We start from the raw sequence: 15118 nt of genomic DNA on the forward strand, positions 1-15118 counted from the left end.
TTAAATAATGAGGAGTGAGCGGGCGCCCACGTGTACCTCGATATGAAGGAGTAAGTTGATGATGAAGAGCGATAAGTGTTTAAAAGCCCGAGCCAGTGACCGGGACACGTGCGCATTACCGATGCGAACTGTTGTCTATATGCAAAGTATATTCGGCCAGGAGAAGTCAGTAGTGTTTTTCCCGAAATTGCTTGTTGCCAACGCAAACACTTTGCATCGGCAGATTTCACCCGCCCGTAGTACCGCGCTCTGGCCGAAACATACCGCTCAGAGGCTTCACTGCGACGAGTGGCTATTTACCTGCTAGGGTGACCGCCCTTCCGGCGACATAGCAATGGCGACAGTGTTTGAGTCTCTTGTTTTGCGACAATCGCCGTGCAACATCATTACGTTTGTAATGCATTATGCTTGAAAATCTCAAGATGGCACCAGGAGCGCACATATGCCGTATACTGGCATATGCCTATACGCTTTGTTAATACAGTCATCCTTTTGCGCCTCAGGTTTTCAGGAGAGCCCCCTGCTGCCACGACAACTCGGGGGCCTACCTCTCGACGTCAAGATCATGCCCGAATATTTCAAGGAGTTGGGCTACGAGCCACATATCGTGGGAAAGGTGTACTGCAACCTCTTTGATAATGTCTCGCTTTGTTATGCTCCTGTACGAGTAGTTGTGGAAAGATGCGTTCCGCGCGTCGTAACACGCGCTCTTTATTGCTTATATTTAGGAAATTTTCCTGTGACCCAAACATATGGGTCAACGAGCTCAGGTACCCATGCACAAAGTTCTTACGCACCGTTTACATTGAGGGCACTGCCTCGAAGGAAAGGGTCCGAGATACCCCGACTCAATGGAGGGGTGCAGAAGTTGCATTAAAAGAAAGACCACCAGTATTGTGGCGAACCGAAACGTTTACAGTTGTCAAGGGCACATTTCACAACAGAGCGGGTTTGCACACAACTAGGCAAACGGTAATAACAAAAGTGCGCCCACAGTGCAAAAAGTGAGTGGGAAAAAAAAGAACGGTAACCAAAGCAGTTGCAGAAGTAACGTATAGGACGTAGCGAAAAGGCAAACTTACGCCTCGTCAACAAGGAAAAAAGGAAAAGCCAGTTACTCGTTCAGAGGGTCCAGCGGCCATGGTCCCGAAATGGCTCCGGCAAAACACTGCGCCCGTGCCGCTGCACCGCGCGGGCTTAAAAGGAGCGAGCGCTTGGCGAGCACGCGTGCTTTATGGGGGCTGGCATGCTGCTCTCATTATATCTTTGAGAGTGTAGGTCGTGGTGTGAGCGGGCCTCTTAATGTATATATGGGCGCTATAACGTAAAACTATTCCAAACTTTTCAATTCAAATTCAGCAATCAGCCCTCCACGATTGGTCAAAAACTTTTTTGGACCAACCCCCCTTAACCATTGTGTCACGCGACGTCACGAAAACCGTGATAGCTCCCCATCTGATATGGCGTATACTGTTAGATATGGAGCTGTTTCCTGCGATTACTTCGAGTTCCCCAGACCACATCGGATTGCAGCACAGCTAATTGAGGAATGCAGAAGCAGGAAAGCGCATTCCAGAGGAGCGGCCGAGCAAACAAGTTTAAAGCAACAAGTTCACGTGCCAACAAGTTTGTGCGCCGCCGGGATTAGCAGGTGGGCATCCGACAATGGAGCATGAACAGCCCTCCCCTTCTCCTCGTTAGAAGTGCATTGCCAGTCTGCGAGGCAAGACCGCAGAGAGCCGCCAGGTGTGACACCGCGACACGGGCGCCTACCATTGGCTGAAAGTGGCGTCATCGGAGCGGACTCTCCCATTGGTCAAACATGACGTGACTTACAGTGCTCGAAGGGTTTATAAGAAGCCTTCCAGAGAGACCTGAGCATTCTGGGACATGCCCTGATTCCCTGATTCACCTCTCTCGAACTTCTTGCCGCGGGCCGCAGCGTCCGACTTGCTGCCGGCCCGTAATGACTGTACGAATGTTCATTGACTCTCACCTCCCTGTACATAATGTAGAAAAAATCCTCCCAAGTTTTGGTCTTCATCCCGGAGCCCGTCCCCCAAACCCCTACATCTGGTTGGCAGCGGTAGGATCGCCTCCGAATGCATCAGCTGGTGGCAGCGCTACGAATCAACCTTCGTCGAGAGAGATCGTAAGGAACCGGGAAGAGCGAAGAAGAGAGAGCCTTCGTCGAAAGAGGTCCGAAGAAACTGGGAGTAGCGAAGAAGGAGCGAGCCTTCGACCCAGAGAGTCCGGAGGAACCGGAAACAGCGGACGAACGAACCGGATGGCAGGGTGCTGCAACCGTAAGTGAGCGCGTGGTTTTTTTCCTTATGATTCGCCAGACTCAAAGGTTGTGTGTTCAATTTTGATAGTTCTGGGAATCGGGAGTTTGATGCACTGTGTATTTGCACAAATTAATTAAGGAAAACAGTTTTAACCACCTGTCGGGGCAGCTGCCATGGATCTTAGAAGGTTGACGAGGTTAGACTTGTTGTTGGTGTGCGACGATTTGGGAGTTGAGGCGGACGAACGGATGAAGACGCCAGCTATCATAAAGGCGATTAACGATAGTGGCAATGATGACAAAAGCATTGAGCTTGCTTGGGAGGTGATACAGGAGCCACGGGAGCGGGAGCGTCGTGTACGTTTGCGAGAGCGTCGTGAACTTAGGAGTAAGCGTCAGCGTAAAGAACGCGAGAATGAACGGAAGCATGAGCTTCAAGAACTTACTCTTAGGTGTGAGCTTCACGAACGTGAGAATCAACGTAAGCTTGAGCGTGAGCAAAAGTATGAGAGAGAGAAGGCAGCACTGATCAAAGAGATACAGTATTATGATCAGTTATTGGCACAGAGACAACGGCTGTCTGAGAATTTTGTAGGTAGTACAGAGCGAAAGAATGAGGAAGCATCTAGCAGATTTTCGCCAGAAGCCGACGAAAAGAGTAGTGCCTGTGAGATTAGCTGCAGATTCATAGGAAAAGGGAAAAGGCTAGCTGCTAACGATGCCTTAGTGGCAATAGAGGCCGTTAAAGGCCAGAGTGAGAGCGACGAGGTGCTGTGCCAACAGATGACTGTGGAGACAGCTAGGCCAGCTGCGAACAAATTGGCACAGTTACCGCGTGTGTGCGTCGCTGGTAAGGTTAGCGAGGTTGCTAGAGAGGAAAAGGGTACTGTTGACGCGACAGACGCGAGCACCCATGTAGAGCCAGATCTGCGTGCAGAAGTGAAGTGCGAGCTGAGCGGTGCAGTTGAGGGTAATTCTCAGGATTGCGAGTTGCGTAGCTCAAGAGAATACAACTGCATTGTTCAGGGATCGGTGCGGCTCTCCGCCAGTCTAGATAGCCTAGAGAGGGATGGTTCAGTTAATAATCATTCGGACTGTGCGCGTGAGACAGCGATCGATACCGACGGGCTGTGTGCCGATTCACAGCGTGAGCTGGGCAATGTAGTAGAGGGCAGTTCGCAAGAGTGCGAGTTGTCTAACTCGAGTAAAGCCTGCTGCATTGTGCCAGAGTTGGTTGAGCTGTCCGCCAGTCGAGGCAGAGAGAGCGTTGATTTAAATGTAAATCACTCAGACTGTGCGGGTAAGAGACCGATCCGGGCCGACGAAATGTGTACCGGCCAGCACGAGGCACGAGAAGGCGACATGAAAGCGAGTGCAAGGAGAAAGCGCCGTAAAAAGAAGCGCGGTAAAGACCGAAAAACGGTAACTTATGTAGCGCCGCCAAAGATGGCGAGAAACCCAAAAGGGCAGGGCGCGAGGAAGAAGGTGCGGTCGTCTAGGACGATGTTGACGCATCCAGAACGTTCGAGCCACCGGTCAAAGGGGGACCGCGAAGAATGTTCTGCACGGACGCGGACAAAGGGCACGAGGCTGTTAAACTCCTCGTCGTTCCGTAGTTCTTTTCAAAGCTCAGCGTGCAGTTCGAAGAAACGCAAGGTGGCAGAACGAGACCAGGTTGGGAGTAGCGACGCGGTCAAGCGAGTTTGTGAGGAAAGCGGGGCGCGAGGACACAAATTGGCAGGAGACCGTAACGTCTTGGGGGAGCTGATAGTAAATCAGCCCTTTTGTTGTTTCTCGGCAGCCAGAGTAGCTTTCAAGCCGCGCCCTCCCCGGGTACGACTCAAAGTATGAGTCAGACGTAAGCGTTTGGAATGGGAGGCCAAGAGAGCTTCCGTAGTAGGAAAACGTGTTGTTTTGTATTTTATTTTGAGCATCGGAAAGTTTTCGCGATTTGAGACTAGGATTTCTTTCAATATGTAAGGTATGAGCTTTGCTTATGATTTGTTTGAGAAGCTCGAGATTTGAAAGATGAGGTTTATGTAAACATGTAGTCTCGCGAGATGCTCATTAATAAGTAGATAGGTTGTTTTTTTTGTGTGTGTGAGTAACCTGAGGGTCAAGGTTATTGATGAGAGGCCTATCGTAACGCGCGTGTGTTTTATTTAACCTTCTTTCTTTTTAAGTGTTGAATTTTCTAAGGTTAAGCGCGTAGATTTTCAGTGAGTGCATGATTTGCACTGAGAGGCGTTCTTAGTTCCTTTAGCGCGTGTCCTGTGTGGACGGAGGGAAGCAGATTTATGACTGGGTTGCTAGTGTGTGTGGAGGGCAGCCGTATTCTGACTTCTTTAGTGAACGTGCGTGGAAAGAGTTAGTAGAAGACGCATCATTTTAAGAATTCTGCGGAGTGTGTAAGTCCCGCGAGTTTAATTGTTCGTTTAAGTCACGTGTCCTAGAGGGACTAAAGGAAGAAACGTGAGTAAGCGTAATGAAGAGTTTGCCTATGACACAAGTATGCGTTCTGAATAGTGATCACAAGGCTAGCGCGCTTGTGATTACGTACTTGTGAGGTTGACCAGATTGTTCAGTGGCACCATTACGTGCGATAAGTACGCCACTGCGATAGAGTAGAAACATGCTGTTCGTGTAGTCAGGCCACTTAAGTATGTTCGGCTGTTTTCATTTGTTGTTTGCATCGTCGACGACCCTTTTGTTTTGCAACAACAATAGTACTCTGGTCTTGTCGGCATTCGAGGAGAAATGGATAGCGGTTTGGAAGGGTGGTTGGAACTGCTTTGTCAAAATTGGGGAACTAAAAGATCAGGGTTGATTTTGACTCAGTAATAGCCTGGCGAGTCAGGGGTGAAGAGCCTGCGCTTACGCGTGGTGCAGCGCTGTGTTGTTTGGTTTGTTTGACGTATGTTCTCCAGGGCCCAGGATCCCGAGGGTTGTCAAACGAGGCTCGACCCCAGTACCCTGCAGCTTCTTTCAGCGTTCCTCATGGCCAGCGAATTGAGTTCACCGGCCATTCAGAACAACCGGGGCGAGGACGAGCTGTTAGATATGGAGCTGTTTCCTGCGATTACTTCGAGTTCCCCAGACCACATCGGATTGCAGCACAGCTAATTGAGGAATGCAGAAGCAGGAAAGCGCATTCCAGAGGAGCGGCCGAGCAAACAAGTTTAAGGCAACAAGTTCACGTGCCAACAAGTTTGTGCGCCGCCGGGATTAGCAGGTGGGCATCCGACAATGGAGCATGAACAGCCCTCCCCTTCTCCTCGTTAGAAGTGCATTGCCAGTCTGCGAGGCAAGACCGCAGAGAGCCGCCAGGTGTGACACCGCGACACAGGCGCCTACCATTGGCTGAAAGTGGCGTCATCGGAGCGGACTCTCCCATTGGTCAAACATGACGTGACTTACAGTGCTCGAAGGGTTTATAAGAAGCTTTCCAGAGAGACCTGAGCATTCTGGGACATGCCCTGATTCCCTGATTCACCTCTCTCGAACTTCTTGCCGCGGGCCGCAGCGTCCGACTTGCTGCCGGCCCGTAATGACTGTACGAATGTTCATTGACTCTCACCTCCCTGTACATAATGTAGAATAAATCCCTCCCAAGTTTGGGTTTTCATCCCGAAGTCCGTCCTCCAACCCCTACAATACACACTTATTATGCATTATTTGATCGAACGAAAAAAAATTGTTGTTTCTGATTCGACCGCTTTTCGTCATTAATCCTCGCCAATTGGTCAAACGTTTTCGGGCTGCACCCACTTCACCTGCCTGTCACTCAACGTCACAAAACTGCAAAAACTCACCGCGTCAAAGTGACGTGTACGCGATAAAGATGCATTCACATGCCGAACGAAACTCAATTTTCTTCTGAATAGACGCAGGCTGCCCCGTTCCGAAAGGAATAAAAGATGGCTGCTGGCGATCGCTCAGGCACTGGCGACTCGCACTTGCCGTAGAGCACGGGTTTAACTTCAATAATAAACCTTCTTGCGTGGCCATGTAACGTTTCTGAGCACTTTCGGCACGTGTACAACTTCGTTATGCCAACTCTTCTTTGCTGAGGATCCGTTTCGGCGTCATTCTCAAGCTTCCGTTGCATGCCGCCACGATTTTCGACGAGCCACCGCAAGCTAAGTAAGGGAAAGCGGACCAACGGCAGACGCCGGCACCACCTTCTTGGTCCGGTTATCGATATTCAGTGCAGTGGCTCGGTCCCATCGAATCCCTCTCCACTTGAGCGTGCTCCTCGCCTCTTGTCAGCCAATTAGATAAGACAAACCGCTAAGTGTAGGCAATGTTATTCGTTTTTCAAGCAAACAAAATGACCTCCTATGAACGAAAAAAGCATTTTATTGGTCTGTTCTGACAACCCTGTGGATGACCACTCGATTCTTGCGTCGGCGGTTACGCAAATTTGGCGGCAGGAGATTGGAATAAAAAGATATTGGAATATTTTTACTTTATAGGGCCCTATGATTCCTCCGGACCACATGGTACTAGCTGTGGACACTCTGACAATATTTTCTTCTGCCCTTAATCAACTTTCCATTCCCCACATTGGTTGCTGACTGTAGTCCTGCAACTGTACTCATATTGCTCTCATTCCAGTGGCACTTGGGATACTATAGCTTCAACTACACTCCAACGTACCGTGGCTTCGACAGCTTCCTCGGAATGCACGTCGGTCCCACAGACTATTACACTCATGTGCTGAAGTGGGTGAGTCTGTTTAAGCGGTTCATCCTAGGCCTCGAACTTTACTGCACTGATAATTTGCCTGTGTTTTCCTTTGAAATTGAAAAAGAGCGGCAACACTCGCCTATAAAAAAACGGAAGGAGCTGGCAGAAGGGATGGAAGCCGTAAAATCTGTGCAAACCGATAGACACCAGGCCTAATTATATGTAATTGTTTGTGCTTTTGGTCTCTAAATCTTATCTCTGTGTAGATATAAGTGAACGTTATATTCAGCGGCCTATGTGCGAGTTCAAAAAGCAAAGATGAAGAAAATAAAGGCAAGGTAGGGAGCTGTTGAGATCCATTAATTTTAAGACTGCGTAATAGCATAGTGAGCCACTAAAAGTTATAGAAACACATGATGGAGTCATCAGAAAGCGCGGACTTTCGAACAACGCCCTCATCTTTTTCCTCTGGTAATACCGCTAATCGCGTCCTACAGCACATCAAGTTTTTCCAAGGCTTAAGTAACAGGGTACCTCAAATTAGGTGCGTCTGAAGAGTCTCTTGCTAAGTGCGAGTTCGCTAAACGTTGCTAATGACAGAATCTGAGCTCAAAGCCAGACACACTTGCGCGCGGGCGATCGTGCTTGTTCTCTTTTAAATCGTTCGAAGCTCTCTATACGAGCCCTCCCGTAGTTTTTTTATCATGGCCGCCGCTCCTGTCTTGCCGAAGAGCCAGCATGCAGGACAGCACTACCATCTTCACCATAACCCTTACAGGTGTCCTCGCGGCTGGCCTGGTTTTCTACGGAATTACTCAGTGATAAAACGCATGATACATAAATATCGTCATTGTAACGGATATACGCACTTAAAAGCACAGTTGCGATATTAAGCAGACCTTTCTGTGCCTACTGTCCCAGGGTTTAAAGTTTGGCACATATGCTTGGTAGGTCTTTCACCAACTAAGGGGGCAGAGTTGCACGTAGGTCCGCCATCTTGCCCGCCGACACATTCATGTTAAGCAGGAGAGCCACTCCTCTTGAACACAGGAACACAGGCTTAGCGGGCAAGTGTGCTTACTCGTTCATTCCTTGTCGTTGGCGGTTAGAAGAGCCTCACACCAAAGAAAAAAGGAAAACTCTAAGAAAGAACGAATTTAGTTAAGCTTGATTCTTTGAATTGTTCGTTGCGAATTGCTATCGGCAGAAACATTTTCGTTGCTTAAAACGTAACAGAAGTCGAACAGACACTATTCTGTATCAAGTAAGTTCTACACATCGCTCGTTGCACGTCGTTTTGACACAGTGCTTTGAAAGATGGATCCGGTAACTTGAGCAAACAACGATTCTGAATAAAACAAGTGCTAAAAATTATATGTGCTGTGTGCTTTATAAATAACGCACGCTAAGTAAACTTTTGCGCGGATCGAGGTAGGCTTGGGTAATACACCCTCGACCGATACGGCTTCAAACTTTTGCACTTCGCAGTTCGATGGACTACGACGGACTATATAGACTGTATTACGTTGCTCTGTCATTTCTGTAAAGTAAATCTTTATATATACTTTATTCTGACGCACACATTTGTATCTTTTTTGGTACAGCTTTCTTCACCTGCTAACCAGCTGTTACGTAGTGTGAGAGGAACCATACATCTCCTGGACGTTATGGTGGATTCTCATCAAAGAAATATTGCTAGTGAGATTTATATTTACTGCAAAACATATTGACAAACGGTATGACGGCATGGAATCTGAAAAGTAATTTAGCCCCAGAATTGTGGAACATCGCCGTTTTCGGGCTTCGCCGGGGGCAAAACCAGCGAGGCGCTTGGTTGGGTCAGGAGGGGCCCTTTGGCTGTGGAGAATCCGTGTCGCCACCCCAGGACATTGTAAAACGTCGCACGTGCGGCCTCGGTACGTGGGAAAGTGTGTGACATTGGGAGCTCTTTGGCCCAGAAGCGCGGACGGAGGCGCGAACGGCTGCCCTCTCGCGCCCCGCCTGGGACGGACCACGGGCGGAGCGTCATTTGGCGTCAATGGGCGTGCTTGGGGGACAAAGGGGCAACTTCAAAACCAGAGGGATCGTGTGACCCGATGCACGGTCTCTTGAAAGACGGGCTGGCACCAGAGCCACAATCCGTCTCTACGCTGACAGTTTTATGGGCCCTCCGCAGGAGACGATTCGCGCACAAGACGGCATAGTGAATAGGTGGGTGCACTTCGGCAGGGGTGCTCTGTGCGGCATGCAGTGTGCGATGTTTCATTAAGCCACGAGGACCGGGCGACGCAGATGTTCCTTTACCCGCAATTGTTCTTGTGAACATAGGGAGATTTTCCCATGCATGTCGCAGAGCGGGACGGTTTGGACATTATTTGTTTATTTGTTATTTGGAGGTTCATTTTCTCCCTCTATCTCTCTGAATGTTCCGAGGAACGCAGGGAGAGAGTGAGAGAAAGAGTGACCAGTGAGTGACAGCCAGTTGACCCAATCAGGTCACTGGGGTGTCGTGATTTGGCGTGAGGAGATTGGGGAGGGGCAAACGAAGGGTCAAAGCCTGGCTCCCAACCTTTCAGGAGGGTTCTCGATGCAGGAAAGGTGCTCTGCACTTTCGAATCTGCCGAGTTAAGTCACCGGTCCCAGTGTAACCAAAGGGTCTTGACGTAGAAGCAGTGTTATGCACTAACGGCTACGTCGAGTTGATACATCAGACTTACTTTAAATAGTTGTCGATGTAAATATTGTGTACATAAAGTCTGTTCTCCAAGTGGAAACGCCTATAGCGTCTCATGTCTGATGTATGAGGAGAATCGACGACGATAGCAGCTGAAGAGAAGTTTCTCTACCAAGTAATCTGGTTACACCAGTTTGGAGCACTCTCTGTTACGAGTATAGGAAGGCAGAAACTTTAGTCTTACTCTATGTGATCAGATGTGTATGCATTCTGGAACGTTCCGTTAGGCTGGAATAAATAACGAGTGGTATTGAACGGCCGACGTACTCGACCCTCAGTACCGATTTATACATGCGAAGATCATTTTGCTTTGAAAGTCACTTGTTTTTGGTGGCACATGCTGGACAAGAGAGACAGTTTATTTTGTGTTTTGGAACTACATAACACAGCGGGTGTGAGAAAAAACTGGCCGTTAACAGTATTGTCCAATAGTCAGTTTCATGAGTCACAAAGTGGGCGCGGCCTTGTTCACTCTCACGAATAAAACTGGCAATGTAATCATACAAAACACCTTATTACAAAATTCTGATGATTCAGGCCTGGTTGCTATACAAGGATTGTTTTGTGCCCAAGGAGTGCTTTCTGCATCTCGACATTTACACATTGTCCCAGGCAACACAGTACCTGTGGTGGCGTTTCGTGACTCTATGAGCCAGCAAACCAGAGGCCGCGCTTAGAAAATAGAATGTTAGAATATAAAATAAGAATAGATGTGACTACATGCAAGACATCAGGCAACGATTAGCTGTCCATTTCATGCTGACTGACGAACCTGATTAGTTATAGGCAGATGGATGCCGTTCGCGAGTCGTCCGAACAAGAGATTTCTTCTTTTCGACAGCGCCATGTCATCGTAGCGATTTCGTCGCACTGAGAAGCACCGTACAGCACCGTATCTTGACGCTGCGCCACAGGGCAAGAAAATGAATGCCCATCCAAACTGCACTGAACAGCACACCAACACAACACATCCAACACTGGCGTGGCAGAGGCCGCAGAGGCTCGCGAAGGTGGTGGCGTGGCGGGTGGCACCGCAGAAGCCGCCGTGAAGTTGGCTTTCCCTTAAACGACTGCTTTGTTGCCCATGTGACCAGATTTGGCAAATAGAGGCGCGAGTGGCGCGTTAAATCAGACGCGCCGCTCTGCTCCCCAAGGGGAGCATCTACAGTAAATCTATGTAGAGGTAGGCAACCTCGATGTCAGAGCCGGCTCCCGCCGTTCAGGGCGGTGAAACCCTTCGACTAGGCCCGCGCCGCACCTCCGCCATATTGTGTCCCAACTGTTCCAGTGGCCGTGCATGTGCGTGCATTAGTGCGGCACGGTCGTGTTGCCTAGTGTTTGTTACTTCTAAGATGCAGATCACCTCACTAAGTTTACTTTTTGGCCTCACGACGTCAGATGAAAGGTGCTCGGCAATTTTATCACTAGAAATAGTCCGTCATGCCCGTGCGCTGCGAACTTTCTGCACCAGCTGAACGCAATAACGACACCCATGTCTTACGTTTGCCAGCAACCCAGAACGCAGCAAAAAAGTCGACAAGAACCTTGTTCATCTAAGCCATGATTCCTAAATTTGTGTCTTCGGGTGAAACGGTCTTCGGGAAATTTTCGTATGTACTAATTGTCATCTAAATAACTTAATCAAAGTGAAGAGAAGCCTGCTCAAATTCAATGCGTCATTTCCAAGTCCCATGCACTGAGCATCCTAATGCTAGGAAAATGTTCCTGGGATGTTCTGTGTTATTGCGGCTCAGCATTTGTACTGATTGTATCAGCCAGATGTAAACACGGAGAAGGAACGTGGAAGTAAAACCACCGCAGATGTAAACTTGAACTGATCATGAGAGAACTGATAAGCCTTGCTTTATCAGTTCTCTCGTGTTTGTGAGCATGGCCTCCTATGGCTTCAGAGAGCCTGAGTGCGTTAGTGAGCTGCCTTGAACATTTCTGTTTTCGTCTTCGCTTCCTCTGTTTTTAATCCAGTGACAACTATATGGGGTGACCCTGTTCAAGTGTTCCGGGATTTCGAAAACTCGCCTGAGCCCGATAGCATACTTCTTGTCCTTAAACTGGTATATACAAAAAGGCGGACAATAATAGCACGAAAAATCAAAACGTGTACACAAAAATTACAAAAAACGCTAATTAAGCTTATAATTAACTACTTAGCGGCACACTGCAATTTATGAACGGTAGCCGCTGTGATTGCAAAACGTATCCACTTGAAATTAAAACAGTAAGCAGAACAACAACGCATTTTTACGGCGAGTTTGATGACGCACATATCCAATGTGGGGTCATACTGGAAATTCATTCGAAGTGGATACGCCTCGCAAGTTCACCAGCTGCAATTGGTAAATTGCAATATGCGCCGTAAAGTAATTATTCGGGAAGGTAGTTAGACATTCTTTAACTAGTTGAATATGTGTTTTAATTTCTCGTGCAAGTGATGCCCGCCTGTCTGAGCAATCCATCTCAATAACTAGAATTATATTATCTAAAACAGGCGACAATAAATGATCACTCTGGCAATAAGTATCCCGTTATTTATTATTTATTTTTTATTTATTAATACTGTCAATCCACGATGGGTCATTACAGGAGTGGAACATACAAAGTGTTACATTCCTTGGCAGGTAGTGGAGCATCATCCATCAATGTTGATTTTCTAGGTACAAGAATAATCTTTCAGATGAAAACTAGGTATACAAGGTATACAAGATCAAGAAAGCGTATTGTACACAAAGGCACTCAAAGTGGCATACAAAGGTGATGCATAGAAAGACATACAAAGAGTGTCCAGACCCTAACAAAAGTAACATACGGTATGATCGGAACATTGCACTTCTAATACTGTCTTCATAGTTGAGCAAATATTCGAACGAATGAACACTTCTTGGAAGACGAACTATAGAGGTGTACTCATGAACAAATAAAGGTCACAGGGGACAAATTATGCAAAATATGTAGACTTAATTTGTTCCTGAAATTCACCTATTGATGATAGTTTCACTATAGGGTCTGGTAGCCCGTTGCATACATTGATAGCCCTAGGGAAAATACTAAATTTAGGAGAATCAATAAAGACAGAAGGAGGGGGAATGTACATACTCTGTCTATGTCTAAAATAGGTGTTTGGTTGGATGATAAGGTAATCGTTTTTATTTATGCTAACGAGATGATGAATAACAAAAAAGAGAAATTCTGGTCTTTCGAGGGAAGTTCTAGATACTATAGAGGGTACATTGGCAATTTTGTTAAGTTCTGAGGGGGAGTCATGCCGCCGATACTTATTGTAAATAAGAACTTAAAGCGAGGCGTTGAATTTCATCAAGTTTAGACTTATTCGTTACCGTGTAAGGGTCCTATATTATTTTGGCGTACTCCAAGATAGGTCTAATTAACGTTTTGTATGCCAGAATTTTATTATTTCAGGAGCTGCGCTGTGAATGCGTCTTCTTAAGGACCATAGTGCATTGCGTGACTTGGTACACACGTCATCGATATCAACATTCCATGTTAAGTCGGACGCAATAGTAACACCAAGATATTTATGAGCGGAAACCCTTGTTAAGGAAGTGTTCTCAAAGGAGTACGTATAAAACAGATACAAGTTGTCCCCTTTCTATTAGCGAGACGTGCCACTATGTTGTTTTTCTCAAATGTTTGGGCTCATTACGGTTCGTTGCATACAGAACCAAGGCAAACGTGTTTTTATCAAAATATTTAGGCAGTATAATTACATTGCTTCTACTTTTCACTCGATAAAAAGAATAAATTCTATCGTTTTACGAGCCGAAAGCACGCTCTGATTATTATGCTTAGTGAGGGACTTCGAAATAATTTTGACCACCTGTGGTTCCTTGACATGCAGGTAGATGTAAGTGTATGCGCACTTTTACATTTTGCCTCGTCTGAAATTCGGCAACCACGGCCGTGGCCGGAACCGCGACCACGAGCTTGCTTTTTAACACTCGCATACTTTGTCGCTACTAATGTAAGACTGTTTCCGACTACGTGCTCTTTATCATTCTTACATTTAACACGCACGATTTGTATCTCGATTAATACAATACCTTCAGCTATTTGTAATGCTGCCGTATTTATTCCCCTTGTCCTGTCCTGTATCTTTTCATGGCATGATGCAGCTGAAGCTTTACGGTAAAGGCTTGCGTCCATCTTTTTGATGGACAACTTCTAAAAGCTTTAGTGTACAGTATATGCGTCAACTTTGTGTGTAAAACAAATTTTTTTGTCGTTTTTGGCAGAAACGAGTAGTTATCTGCTGGGATGGAAGCTCCTTCTAGTATTGCTTTACTCTAAGCGTTCAACCTTGTGGGGACTGCGTAGCCCATTTCGTTGCAGCGCCATAGCACAGCACGTTTTGGGCATAGGAACCGAGCGCGGCGAGGTCGCTTTTGAACTTCGCGCGCGCGGTCCACCGCTTTCCCCCTCTCTCATTCCTCCGAGGGCGCCGAACGGCAGCGGGACCGTAAAACACTTGCTGCCGTCCGCCCCCGAACGGTCCAGGGGCTCACCCGATTGGTCTGCTTGGGTGGGAACCCGCGTTCTCTCTCCCCTGGCGACTTAAGTCGACCGAGGAGCGGCAACGCGGGGAGAAGCTCTCGGACAGCGAAACGGTGCGTACTGACTTCCCATTCTCCCGGTCATCCCTTTGGTTGGCCGGTCTCGCCGAAGGTCCTCGACCCGAGGCGGTTGCGTACCTATTCGCTGCTCCTGTTCTGAAGGATACGCCAAAGAGACGCGGCTCACTTGACGTGCGCGGTCGTACTGCGCCGAGTCGCCCTCGGAGGCTACCCCGAGCTGAAAGAACGTTGCCCTGGTGGCACGGTCGTTGGGAGCCATCCTCCCGTATAGCGGCGTGCTACCGCGTTTTTGAGATAACTGAGTGTCACCCCTTGACTTGCGGGAGCTTCGGCTCATGAGCCCCGCGCCGAAACGGGTGTATACAGATATCCTGAACGCCAAGGTGGTCGTACAATAAACGCCTTCCTTGTACTCTGGGCCTTCTCCTTGCCGCGCTCTTTTTCGCTCCCAGAGGAGACCGAACGAGCGTCTGCTTCGGGCACACGCTACACACGCGGCTGAGCTGATCGTCCCCCTGAGGGGCTCGGATCCTCGGACCCGCGCGGTGGTCTAGGTGACTCCCGGCGGAGCACCGCTATATAGGCGGAGACCACAAAGTGGCGCCCAACGTGGGGCCAAGGGCTCATTAAGCCTTTGACCGCTTGATAGCCGAGCCAGAACGCTTTAACGATCAGGCTTGCCGCGTCAGGTCTGGTAGCAAGAGTGGCCCTTTGCTGCTTTCCGCTTTCGGACGACCCTCTGCCAAGTACCGAACGAGCGTCCACTTCGGGCACACGAAAGACACGCAGCTGAGCGTATCG

At 48.1% G+C, this 15118-nt stretch overlaps 1 protein-coding gene across 1 annotated transcript in view; it reads left to right on the forward strand.

Annotated features, from left to right (window-relative positions):
- The first annotated feature begins 507 nt into the window (after nucleotides 1–507).
- The window catches only part of LOC135916590 (arylsulfatase J-like), a 92261-nt gene continuing 77650 nt past the window's right edge, over nucleotides 508–15118 (forward strand). Inside the window, exons 1-2 of the mRNA XM_065450024.2 lie at nucleotides 508–616; nucleotides 6905–7015. Of these exons, the coding sequence (XP_065306096.2) occupies nucleotides 566–616; nucleotides 6905–7015 (162 nt within the window). The 5' untranslated portion in view covers nucleotides 508–565. The remainder of the gene's footprint in view (nucleotides 617–6904; nucleotides 7016–15118) is intronic.

Source organism: Dermacentor albipictus, chromosome 2, assembly GCF_038994185.2.
Source record: "Dermacentor albipictus isolate Rhodes 1998 colony chromosome 2, USDA_Dalb.pri_finalv2, whole genome shotgun sequence".
NCBI classification, from domain to species: Eukaryota; Metazoa; Arthropoda; class Arachnida; order Ixodida; family Ixodidae; genus Dermacentor; species Dermacentor albipictus.